Source organism: Mastigoproctus giganteus, chromosome 3 (assembly GCF_048544385.1).
Source record: "Mastigoproctus giganteus isolate SK-2022 chromosome 3, ASM4854438v1, whole genome shotgun sequence".
NCBI classification, from domain to species: Eukaryota; Metazoa; Arthropoda; class Arachnida; order Uropygi; family Thelyphonidae; genus Mastigoproctus; species Mastigoproctus giganteus.
Window position 1 is genome coordinate 257,764,013 of NC_143577.1, and position 13,154 is coordinate 257,777,166.

At 41.7% G+C, this 13,154-nt stretch overlaps 1 protein-coding gene across 1 annotated transcript; it reads left to right on the top strand.

The window, feature by feature from the left end:
- The first annotated feature begins 8,221 nt into the window (after positions 1 to 8,221).
- Positions 8,222 to 9,621, top strand: LOC150089097 (innexin inx2-like). Its single transcript, XM_090369815.1, has one exon. The coding sequence runs from the start codon at positions 8,232 to 8,234 to the stop codon at positions 9,327 to 9,329; it is 1,098 nt and encodes a 365-aa protein (XP_090225941.1). The 5' UTR covers positions 8,222 to 8,231; the 3' UTR covers positions 9,330 to 9,621.
- Positions 9,622 to 13,154: the final 3,533 nt, after the last annotated feature.

The window sequence follows — 13,154 nt, forward strand, 5'->3', positions numbered from 1 at the left end:
CGTTGCGCAAATTATAAGTGTAATATTCGAGTGCCTATTTATATTCGTATTTATCCCTTTTCATATTTGCTGGGTTTTTTCCCCCGTAACTTTACGGTACGTACTGTAAAAAGATAAACACGAAGATAAACTGTTCAAATGCAGACATCAACTCTGCTCATTTCTTAAAGGTGAGTTTAACTATAATGAATTGCTTTCTGTAAATTTTTTGTACACAACGTTGTTTTGATTTTAACTGTGTAAGCAGTGTTGTCATTTTAGCGGTTTTCCCGCTAGATTTAGCGGAATTGCTTCAGGTTTAGCGGATAAAAATATGAAATAGCGGATTTTTTAGCGGGAAGAGTATAAATGTTTAGCATTTTATGTATTTTGGCAATGTAACATTTATATTAAGAAATATTAAATTAATTGTTCAATTAATTAACAATAAAAATAATTCATAATTGAAATAGTAGGGATATCATATTTCATAGTTTTTTTTTTTATAAAGCGAAGAATCCGTTTTATATTATTCTGGATTTCCCTGAGGAGAACCCCAACAATTTTACGTAGTTACGCTCGCGGTCAAACGACCTGATCATTGGGTCATGGCTTTAAATTGTTGAATCAAATCTAAAAATGTGGAAAAAATTCTAATGACGCCTTTTTTTGAAACAGCGAAGGAATGGCATTGGATAATTTTTCTTCGTCGTATTTGTTTGGCTTCCAAGAAATGCGATCCGAATTACCGACATCTCTTTCAACGTTTCTAATAACCACAGAGCAATAAGTAATAAGAGTAATAAGTAATAATTATTTCTAATAACCACAGTGTAATAATATCTTAGTATAGTCAGTCCACGTATAGCACGATAGTTGTATTCCTAGAAACCCTCGTGCAATGCAAAATCGTGCATTTTTAAAAGCCCATTTTGAAATAACTCGTTTGACTGACAAATGTTATACTGCAGAACTTCTTTATTCAATGTTCAAAGATGAAAGTAATTTAGCGTATCTTTTATTTTAAAACCTATCTTATCTGAAGTACAAAGAGTAAACAAATCTTTTGAATCAAATTGAAAAAAATGAGCAACAGTATATAAACATTACTCTCGTTAAATGGGAAAACATCAACGATACAATGAATTTTTGGTCAGAAGTTTCGAAATATCGAGATGCAAGCGGTAAAAATCCATTTAAAGAAATTAGCGAATTTGCATTGGGTATTTTAATTTTGCCATTATCCAATGCAGATGTGGAAAGAATATTCAGCAACTTAAATCTAGTAAAACACAAAACACGCAACGGAATGAGTGTTGGCACGGTTAATGCAATCTTATCAGTACGATACGGGCTCAAAAGAGTTGAAAAGTGTTGTAAAAATTGTTTTACCTGAAGAAGTGCTTCGCAAAATAGGAACACAAGAAGCATATGATGAGGAGGTATTGAATTTCGAAATTAATTTAGATTTTTAGATATTGATTTTATATTAAAAACAGAAAAATAAATAACTATTTATATATACTATTTGTTTGTTTGTTTTTATTCACTACAAAGTACAAACAAATGAAATTTTAAAAAATTTGGCGGGACAAGTGCTAAAAATAGCGGATTTTCAGTATGCGGCTAGCGGGAAATATTATTAGGAGTTGGCAACACTGCGTAGCTGGAAAACGCCAAAGAACAACCTGTTGAGTAGGTCGCGCGGAAAAGCTGTCGGCCGTCTGTGTCGATTCGTTGTGGTTTGTACTAAGGTGTATTTAGTGTCAGACGGCACCAGGGGTTTCCCCCATCTCCGCGTAGTTTTCATTGTGGGTGTACCAGTTCACTGGAAATGCCAGAGATTTAAAAGTGTATGGATATTGTATATGTGTAGTGCCGTGTACCGTTGTTCATCTGGTCGTTTAGCCGCTGGACCCCTGCTGAGGCCCAACGTTGCCCCACCTTAGCCCCGTGGAGGCAGACCAGGAACCCAGTAGACTTAAGTTACTCTGGCAGGTCCTGCCACCTAATTTCCTGAGATTTCAGTGGCTAGGACCTAAAAAAAAAAAAAATAAATAAATAAAAAAAAAATAATAAAATAAAATAAATAAATAAATAAATAAATAAAATAAAATAAATAAATAAATAAAATAATAATAAAAAGATAAATAAATAAAATGATAATAATAAGAAAAAAAAATATTGTATTTATATTGCATTCATATATGCATGTATACAAGCACATATATGCACACACAACGTGCATACATGTGCCAACGTTAATCGTGGGGTTGACCTCACTTGAGTTGGGTGCATATATGTGTGCATATAAGTACATATATACACACATGCACATATGTACACACAACGTGCATACACATACAAACGTCAATCGTGGGGTTGACGTCGCTTGAGTTGGGCCAGAACGTGGGTGAAGATATTTTGGATGTATTTAAAGTTAGGTGTGTGGGACTTGGCTAGCGTGAAGATAGAGAGGGGGGAAGGCTGAAGACTGGGGGGAGAAAGACAGAAATATGGAGCCAATAGGGAAGACAGCCCCAAGTTCCAGTGTGGCATGCCCATGCCCCACCAGAGTGGAAATGAGGAGGGGGCGACGAGAGAATCGTCTCCCCGGGGAGTAGGGTTTAAAGGTGAAGGGGGCTAGGGTGCCCTCTTCAGGCTGCCGTGAGGCTTTGGGAGCTAGGCTGCAGTTTGTTGTTTGTTGTCTCTATTCTTGTCCACTTGATTCAGATTGGGACACTCATGAGGCAATCCCAATCCCCCTTTTTTTTTTTTTTTTCCTCCGTTGATTCTCTTTTCTTCTTTTTACCTTCTTTTCTTTATTCCTTTCTTTTCCATTCATTTTCTTTTCTTCCACAGTTTTATTTTCCAGGAATTGTCTCTGTCTTATGCGATTTAGTCTCGAGGTATGGCAATTAACACCCTTCTTCATGTGAAGAGGTCCTGTGCGTACTGGGAAAGTGCTCGGTACTCCTCTTCTGTGTCAATGAAATGATGTTCAAGTCCTTTGGGGAGGTAATGGATTTTCGTGATGAGGGTGCATCTGAGGTCTTCGTATTGTGGGCAGTCGTAAAGCAAGTGGTCCCAGCTTTCGACCTCCCCGCACGTGCAATTTGGGTCATCGACGAGGCAGAAGCTGAACAGTTTCTGGTTGAAGGGTCCATGTCCTGTGAGTAACGAGGTCAGGTGCAAGCCCGGGAAGAACCAACCCGGTTGCCTTGGGTATATTTTGTTCAGTTCTGGAAAGAATTTACGAGTGATCTCGCCCTTCGTCGTCTCTGTCCATCTTTGCTGCCACTCCTGAAGGAGGTAGGTCTGTAGTCGTTTCTTTCCGTTTTTTGACTGTTTGCTGGGTTGATTGTGAAGTCCTGATGATTTGCGGCCACTCCCTTTGAGTGCAAGTAGAGCAGTCCTGCTTTCACAGCTTCTAAATCCAGGGGTAGCGCGCCAGCAAGCACCTGCAGTGCAGGTGTGCTTACCGTGCGGCAAGCTCGTGTGGTTGTCAATAGGATGGTCCTATGTGTCATATCCAGGATTTTCTTGTTGGTTACCAGTGATGTTTTGGTGTACCATACTGCAGCTGCGTAGATTATTGCTGGGATGAAGGTTGACTTAAAATATAGCATTAGGGTTCGTTTTTTCAGTCCTCAATCCTTCCTCGTAATCCTAGCCACTAGGGCTGAGTATCTTCTTATTTTCATTCTTATGTGTTTCAGGTGAGGTATGAAGGATAGGTTATTATCTAAGATAACTCCTAAGTACTTCATTTGCTTGGTGAGTTTGATGGTCAGGCCATTTATTTTTATTTGGGGCGGACGCTGTACCTGAAGAGTTCCTTTCAGCAAGATGGATATGGTTTTCGTCGGTGCAATTTTTAGCTGGTTTTTTGTGGCCCAGTATTGTAATTTCTGCATTGCCTGATTGCCGATGTTTTCCAGTTGGACTCTGGAATCTGCCTCAATAGTAACAATGAGATCGTCCACAAAGGCCTGGGCCTCAGCCAGCCCCAAGTCCTGGCACAGGAAATCGTCCAAGACCATGTTCCAAATGAGAGGACCCAAGACAGACCCCTGTGGACATCCCCTATGTATGTTTCTTGTGATTTTTTGATAATTTGTATTTATTTCCACTCTTCTGCCTGAAAGGTAGTCTTCCATTGCTTTGTATAAGTTGATTGGTACTGCAGCTTCTCTCAGTCTGTTCAGGACGCTCGGCCACCAAAGTGAGTCGAACGCCCCGGCAAAATCGACTGAAATGACCAATAGATATTTTTTCCTGCACTCTTGTGCTTTCTTAAGCAGATCTCCAAGGGCATCCACCGTAGAGGATCCTGGCTTAAAGCCAAACTGATTTTTAGCTGCCAGGCCTGCCCTTTCGTAGTGGTTCTGTATCTGCATGCGGAGTAGCCTCTCGTATAATTTACTGACTACTGAGAGCAGAGCGATGGGTCTGTATGATGATGGACATTCTGGGTTCTTAGTAGGATTTTTCAGAATTAGCTTGGTGTTTGCAGTTTTCCATGCTGCAGGGAATTTCCCTGTTTCCAAACATCTGTTGTAGAGGGTGAGTAGGATTTGCGGAGCAATTTCTACTATTTTTTTCAGTATCTCCGGTTCGATCATATCAAGTCCCGGGCATTTGTGGTTTTTGATCCTGGTAGCAGCCGCGCCGAGTTCCTCATGGGTGAAGGGGGGCTCGAGCGCAGGGGTGATATATTTTTCATTTTCTTCGCAGATGTTATGTTGTTCTTGCAGAGTTAGGGTCGCGGGTTCCTTGAAAATTGTGTCGAGTATATTACCCATTGATTGCTCCCAAGTGGTTGTATAGTCTCCTTGCGAGGTCCTGGTGGTGCTGATCACCTCCCCCCTGGGCAGTTTGTTTGTAGTCACCTTGTAAACTACACCCCAGGGGTCAGTTCTTCCTGTCGTGGATACTAGACGCTCCCAGGAACGCTTCTTGCTTTTCTGTATCGCGTCCGTATAGTGATTTCTGACTTCTCGATAGCGCTGTCTTAAAGCCTCCACTTCATGTGCAGGCCAAGTCCTACGGGCTCTCTGGAAATCTTTCCTAGATTTTTGCATCTGGCGTCGAAGCACGGCTATTTCTGGGGTCCACCAAGGAACAGCACCAGGTTTTGGGTTTTTTCTTTTGATTGTTCGATCGCTAATGGTTTGTATTAGGTCTGTAGTCCCCCTCAGAAGGTCATCCGGGTCATTTTGTGGGTTTATACTGGCTGGGTTGCTTTCTATGGCTGTGATGAGCAGGTTTTTGAATGACATCCAGTCTGCTTTGGCAACTGCATATCTGTTTTTCTGTTGGTTTGTTCGTGTTACTGTTGTCAGTTGTCTGATTATTTTAAAGGTGATTGCATGGTGGTCTGAGGTAGTCCATGCCTCCTCCACCTTCCAGTCAGTCACAAATCCCGCCAAGTTCCTAGTAGCTAGGGATACATCGATCGTAGCCTCCCAGAGGGTGTTGCAAAAGGTTGGCAAGTGGTGAGGTTGATTTAGCACTGTCAGCTGTGATCCTGCCAAGTAATCCTCAAGGAGTTGACCATTTTGGGTTCCACGCCTGCCAGGGGTAGTACTGTGCCATGTCGGGGATCGACAGTTCACGTCGGCTCCTATGATGATTTTTTGGTTTGGTAGGATGTCCTGCAGGCATTGAAGATATTCGATTGCAAAATCTATCTGTTGTCCTGGTCTACAATAGAGTGCCACAACGTACAGGTTCCCTAAAGCTGTATTTAGTTGGGCACAGGCGGCCCACTCCGTGCAGAACTGCGTGATTTTAGTCACTGTGATATTGCTGTTCCTTACCAGGACAGCAGCCCATGGGGTGTCTTCAACTGTGTGTATCACTTTGTAGGTGAGCGGGTAGCCTACAACCCGTTTCCCATGCGAGTATGGCTCCTGTAATATGATGACATCGACGTTTTCCTCTTCAGCTTTAACTCGGATCTGGTCGGCTACTGCCCTAGCCCTCTGCGCATTTATTTGAATTATTTTTAGTATATTTGTGTTGTAAGCTTTAATTTTCGTCCCCATAGTTAATCCTACTTTGGTATAAACTCTTGGCTCGTTGGTACGTGGGACACATGGGATCTCTCAGTGAATGCTTGTACTCTAGCTTTAAGTTTTTACAGTTTACGCAGGTAGGTCCCACATCTTTGTGGGGACAGGAATTATATTCATGGCCTTTTTCTGAGCAGTGGCCGCATGTTGGGGTGGTTTGTGCACACGTATGCGTGGTGTGACCGAACTTGCAGCAGCGGTAGCACTTCGGAACGACCACACGTTCGTGATATCGGTAGCAGCCCCATTCTATAAACACCCTTGTTTGGTTCTTCAGGGTTTGCCAGGCTTCCGGGGTTAGTTCTACTACCCAGTTTTTGTTTATTCCATCCCTCGCTTTAATGGAGTATTTGGGCATTGCTATCTCTTGTGGATTTTTGTTAGGGATTTTACCCTGTAGGTTTCTATGGTAGAGTTCGTACGCTAATTGGTTCGGTGTGATGTCTTTATCTACGTCGTATATTATTATGGCTGGCCCTTTTCTTTATTATGGCTGGCCCTTCCTTCATGGTGCTTATTAGTTTTGCCTTAATTTCTTCACTTGTTCTTATTTCCTCGGCATTTTTGGGCCTTAGTATTACCAGGTTTGGCGTTGGGAGGAGTGTCTTTTTCTTTGGCTGTTCATTTCTTGGCATCTGTGTCACAGTTGGTGGATTACTCAGTACACTTGCATAGGTAGGGATGCGCTGTTGCATTTGTTGTGTGACCCTACATTCCTGGTAGGCCTCCAGTTTGGCTGCATTTCTTTCTGCCTCACTGCGAACCTTGTGGAAGACCGTCTCCAGCTTGGCCCATATTCCTACAATATCAGCCCTAAGGGCAGCTGAGATTCTACTTGCGGAGTCTTTCAGTTTGTTTTCAAGCTCCACCCGGAGGGCCAAAACCTGGTCCAGTACCGTTCCATCCAGCAATCTGGGGTCTATGGTAGGCTGGTGTTGCTTACTTAATTCTTCGCTGTTCTCTGGTTGGGGGTCCTCATTGTTTTGCTGGTCTTTCGATTCGCTTTGCGATCTTGTCTCCATTCCCGTACTCGGGGCGACATATTTCTTGTATTTCTTTTTTGAAGTTTGCTGTGGCTGTGCTCCATCGTCGTGATCATTCTTCTCTATAATTTGCAAATCATCATTTTGCTCTACGATAGGTTGTTGCCTTCTTCGTTGGTGTTCATCTTCTGGCTGAAGTTCAGTCAATTTCTGACTATGGCTAATCATTTTGTCTCAGGTACGGTTTATCGAGACTAATCCGGATTATCGAGGTAGGATCCACACACTCAAGAACCGGCTAGGAATGTTTACAAATGTTGCCGATCGTAAGTCCGTGGCACAATTTCGGGCCTAGCAGTGGTCAATCTAAACTTTTGATTCCTCACCAATATTCCCCACCAATGATTGGGGGGGGGGGTTTCACCCAAGTATAGTGGGAAAGTGAATGCTGTGAAAAGCAGGTGGTCGCTGCTTTTTGTGGCGATGACGAAGCTACTGCCGAAGGCTGTAGATGGCAACCAGGAGCTCTCGCTAATAGAGGCTTAAGCATTTACACACATGGGGGTCACCCTCCCCACTCAATAATGCAGATCACTGTAGTCACACCCTCCAGTTCAAGAACAATGGGTGAAGCAGAATGTGTGTCGTCGCCGGCCGTCCCAGTGTAGCACGGCGCAGTAAAAAATAGTTCTCTACACTAAGTACATGTTCGAAGCACACGATTTTACAAAATTCGGCGGTTTACGGTACAGTTTGGTGGAGCGGTCTTTCAGCTCAGTTTTAAACACAGTTTGGGCAACTCCCCAGTCAAGTGTAAACTACCAACGTGGCTTCTGCTTTACATCAGTGCCTCTCTATGGCCCTTCTGCCAGCGACATGGTGACCATTGTAGTCTGACAACAAAGGACACAGATAGAAACGCTGGTAATTTACTAAATTCCCAATAGATAATAAAACTAATCTCACCTACGGAATCCTCCAGATAAACTCTTTCAGGTGGAACACTTTTTTAGGCTGATTTAACATTTTAAACACTTCATTTCCACACAAATTCAGGAGCGCGAAATAACGTGTCCGGTCGTAACGGCCGGCCAAGGTCAAAAACCTGTGGTTTGTACTGTGCGCGTTCTGTCTGTGTGTGTGTATTTCGACTTTCTAATTTTTCTCTTTTCTCTTGCCCAGGTGAAGAAGCATGGATCTTTTCGCTGGGCTCAAAAACTTCTTCAAAACAGACGTCACCTTAATCGACAATAATGTGTTTCGCCTCCACTACAAGGTGACTGCCGTCGTGCTGGTAGCGTTCAGCATACTCGTGACCGGACGACAGTACATCGGCGATCCGATCGACTGCATCTCAAAAGACAACATCCCTCCGAACTTACTAGATACTTACTGTTGGATTCATACAACGTTCAGCGTGCAAGGTGGCTGGAATAAGAAAGTAGGTTCGGAAGTCCCCTATCCTGGAGTGGATAAGTTCACCCAAGGAGAAAAAAGAGTGTACCATGCCTACTATCAGTGGGTGTGCTTTGTTCTATTACTGCAAGCCTTGTTGTTCTACGTTCCACACTACTTCTGGAAAGCCATGGAAGGAGGGCGCATTAAACATTTAATTCTCGGGTTAAATTCTCCGATCCTTGTTGATAAGACCAAGAACACCAATAGGAAACTGTTGGTGGAATACTTGGTGTCCAACATGAATAACCATAATCTTTATTTCTTCTGTTATGTCTTCGCAGAGGTGCTCAATTTCGTCAACGTTGTTGGGCAGATGTTCCTAATGGACAGATTCCTGGGAGGAGAGTTCTCCACGTATGGCGCTAAAGTCATCCAGTTCACCGAGTGGGACTGGACCGTTCGTTACGATCCTATGATCAAAGTGTTTCCGCGACTCACAAAATGTACTTTCCATCAATACGGTTCTTCCGGAGATGTCCAGCTTCACGATGCGATGTGCATCCTCCCCATCAACATCATCAATGAAAAGATCTACGTCTTCTTGTGGTTCTGGTTTGTCATTCTGGCTATCCTCAGTGGTATTGTGCTCGTCTATCGTACCGCTATGGTCATGTGGCCTCGCTCCAGATTCATAGTTACAAGATCTCGTGCCCGACTCGCCAACAAGGACTATCTGCAAGCCATAATAAATAAATGTAAACTAGGAGATTGGTTGGTATTCAATCTGTTATGCAAAAATCTCGATTCCTTAAACTTCCGTGACTTGGTGAGTGATTTTGCTCTTAAGTTAGAAGGAAAAGGAGTGGACACTATTTCAGGTAAACGACTGTAGGTGAATATTAGGCTCACTTGCATTTTTTTTTTTTTTTTTTTTGCAGAGGGTGACAAATTAGGGACCATGAATTTTGGTTTCCATGTGCTGAGGTGGACAGTCTGGGGGTGTTTTTTAAAGGCCACGCAGTCGGAGTTTGCTATGCAGCTTGATCGCCCTTTTACAAACTATTGTGTTCTCCTGCCAAATTCTCTTTCCCCAACCTCCCGAATCTCTTCAAGTGTAGTGCTTGCTACATGGCTTATGTTCCTAGATGTGTAAAGTGTTACTGCCCCTGCTGCTGTTAAGCAGGATTGTTTTTTTTTATTATTTTTATTATCTTTTTTTTTTTTTTTTTTGTTCTCTATTATAACCTACACAAGTGCCTTCGTCGTGGGCTTGAGTACTCCCCTGTCCCAATTTTTCCAAAGAAATGGACCAGTAATGTAATTTAGACTGACCTCTGTTTCCTATGGTAGAACACACAAGTGCATTTTCACACTGCAGCTTTGTAGTGAGTCCTACCTTCGGAAATAGGCCTTCAGTCTACATTACGCTGCAACTAGTTTTTTATATATATACATATTATAAAGTTATTTTTTGTAATAACCTACAGTTAGGTGAGTTAACAGTGTATTTTTGAAGAATAAAATAAAATAGACTTTTAATAGAGATCGTGTCTGATTGTCTATTCTCTAGAGCAGCGATTCTCAACTACTGCTTTTTATTACCATTAAAAACCACGAATTTTCAAAAGAAATAATTCTGAAACTTTGTTTTGACTAATTTATCACTTGGTGACATGCTGAAAATGGCTGTTTTACAGATGATCCTCACGCCAACTCCACTCAAAATATTCGTACAGAAAGTAGATTATTATTTTTTATTATTATTATAATGTCTAAGGTGGCACCTAGACTTCCGTCTATCTCCACCTGATAGAGTTGACTTTGTGCAGAACCTCTGCAAAATAGACCTGTATGGAAGGTCTCTTCACCATCAGGGAGAAGCTGTCACCTGCACAGCCGCTCCCCGCTGGCGAATAGACCCTAATGGCTGCCCATATTCACTTGGTGCTGGGCCTGGTCTTCTATTTTAAGTGCCTCATGCACAAAAATCCCGCACCCACCGGAAGTAGTGCTATACCGGTGGGTGCCAGCAATCCCGCTCCCAGGCTGCCCACACCTGAGAGCCAGCAAAAAAAAAAAAAAAAAAAAAGAAAAAGAAATAAATAAAATACATATATACACACAAACAAACTAAAAGGGAAAAAAAACACAAATAATCAAAATGTATATAACCAAATCTTAATTAGTAATCATTAGATTATTCCAATGTCTTCTCCGTTGAAAAACAGTTACACAGAACTCTTGCAGTGCTTGAAATTTATCCTGATTAGCAATAAGGTCACTTTCACAGCCTCTAACTAAATTACCAATCTTCACTTTTATAGCCTTTCTCTATGTTCAACATACAAACTACAATCATATAATAAATGACTCCAAGTCTCAGGTTGACCACACGTGCATAAAGGAGAGCTGACTAGACCAAAGTAATGTAGTTTAAAATTCAATGAGCCATGGCCAGTTAAAATAAACGATGTTACCATACAAGGAAAAAACCATTTGTTGTTACTATCATAAGTATGTTATAAGTGCACTCTGCGAGTCCGTATATATTATACTCTTTTTGATGGACAGATGGAGAATATTTTGTAGGGCAAGCTTGATGGCAAATAACTCAGCTGTATAACTGCTGCATTCTGTGGGAAGTGATAGAGAGATGGTGTTAAAAGGGAAAACTGCTGCAGCACCTACTGCGCTATCAGACTTTGATCCGTCGGTATATATTTTTGTAAAAAGAGGATAATTCTCTATGTGAGCAGTATGGAGTTGTTGTATATTGATATTTGCCAGGGAATGCTTCCCCCAGTTTAGGAAGTAATTGTCGCAGGATGGTATAGTATAGGCCCATGGGGCGACTGAACAGGTTGGATCTTGGAGGACTTTTTCGAGATGGACATTCCAAGTTTCTGATAGTGCTTGTAATCTGATACCAGTAGGCTGAACAACACTGGGTTTATTTCTATAAAAAAAATTTTAAACTGTGGGTCACTAAGTATAGGCCAAATTGGATGGGTAGGCATGCTTCGAATTTTAGCTGCATAATTCAGAAGTAACACCTTTCTTCAGAGACAGAGTGGAACTTCATTGGCTTCAGTATAAAGGCTTTGTACTGGCGATGTCCTAAAAGCTCCTGTAGCAATCCTGATGGCAGAATGTTGAATAGGTGCAAGGCGTGTAAGTACGCTTTCCCTGGCAGAGTCATAAACTGGGGCACCATAATCAAGACGAGACCTAATTAGGGTTCTATACAATTGAAGCAGGGTATAGCGATCTGCACCCCATGTTGTCGAAGAAAGAACTCTGAGTATATTCATTTTTTTCTGGCAAGTAGTCCGCAGATATTTGATATGTTCTAAGAAATTAAGCTTACTATCAAAAATGAGGCCCAGGAGACAAATACTTTTCATGACTAATATAGGATGATTCGATAAGTGAAGCTCTGGTTCAGGATGCATCTTTCGTTTGTTGCAAAAATGAATGACACTGGATTTCTGATGTGATAGTCGGTATCCATTCTGTGTCATCCATAATTCAATATTGTTAAGAGAGGTTTGTAGTTGCCTTTCGATGAAGTTCATACTCTGTGAACTGCAGGAAACAGTCAGGTCATCGGCATAGAGATATGTGTTTACAGGGACGGGTATGCATTTGGTTATATTATTTATTCTTATTGCAAATAAGGTAGAACTCAGAACTGAGCCTTGTGGGACTCCTTCCTCTTGTATATAGATTTTCGAGAGGACTTGCCGATAGCGGACTTGAAAAGTTCTATGCTGAAGGAAGTTTTGTATGAAATATGGTAAGTGGCCTCTGAGGTCAAGGGAATGTAGATCTTTCAAGATGCCAAAACGCCAAGTGGTGTCAAAGGCCTTCTCTATGTCAAGGCATACCATAACGAGATGCTCGTTTCGGATAAACGCATTCCTGAAGTTTGTTTCAGCTTTGACCATGAGATCCAGGGATGATCGATTTTTCCTGAAGCCAAATTGGCTATCAGATATTAAATGTTTGGAGTCAAGATACCAGGTCAGTCGGCGGTGTATCATTTTTTCCAGGGTTTTACCCAAGCAGCTGGAAAGAGAAATAGGTCTATAGTGGTGAGGGACAGAGTGATCTTTCCCTGGTTTGGGAATTGCCAGTACATAGGAGTGATGCCAGCATGTGGGGAATGAATGTTCAGTGAAAATACGATTGTAGAATGTTAACAGCAAGGATAATGCTTTGTTATCTAAGTGTTTAAGCATTGTATAATACACTCCATCTGGACCAGCAGCACTGTTCTTTGAGGTATGTATAGCTTCTTGAAGTTCAATCATAGTAAGGGACCGATTATATGATAGACACGATTTGGTTTTGAAGTTCAATCGAGATTTTTCAGCTGAAGCTTTAATCTTCTGAAATGACTGGTCGTATGCGGACGATGCAGACAGCTGTGAGAATACAGAGCCTAAAGCATTTGCAATTTCTGCAGGAGTACACAGCTCCTGTCCATTCCAGTTGAGAATTGGGGAGGATGGAGGAGGAAATTTGCCATTTAATTATTTTATTTTTCTCCATATTATTCTAGAATCTGTATTTTTATTAATTGAATTTGCAAATCGGACCTAGGAGTCTCTTTTTGCTTTTTTCCTGATATGGCGAGCCTTGGCTCTGAGTTTTTTATAATTTATAAGATTATTGGTAGTAGGATCTTTGCGGAATATATTCCAGGCTCGGTTTT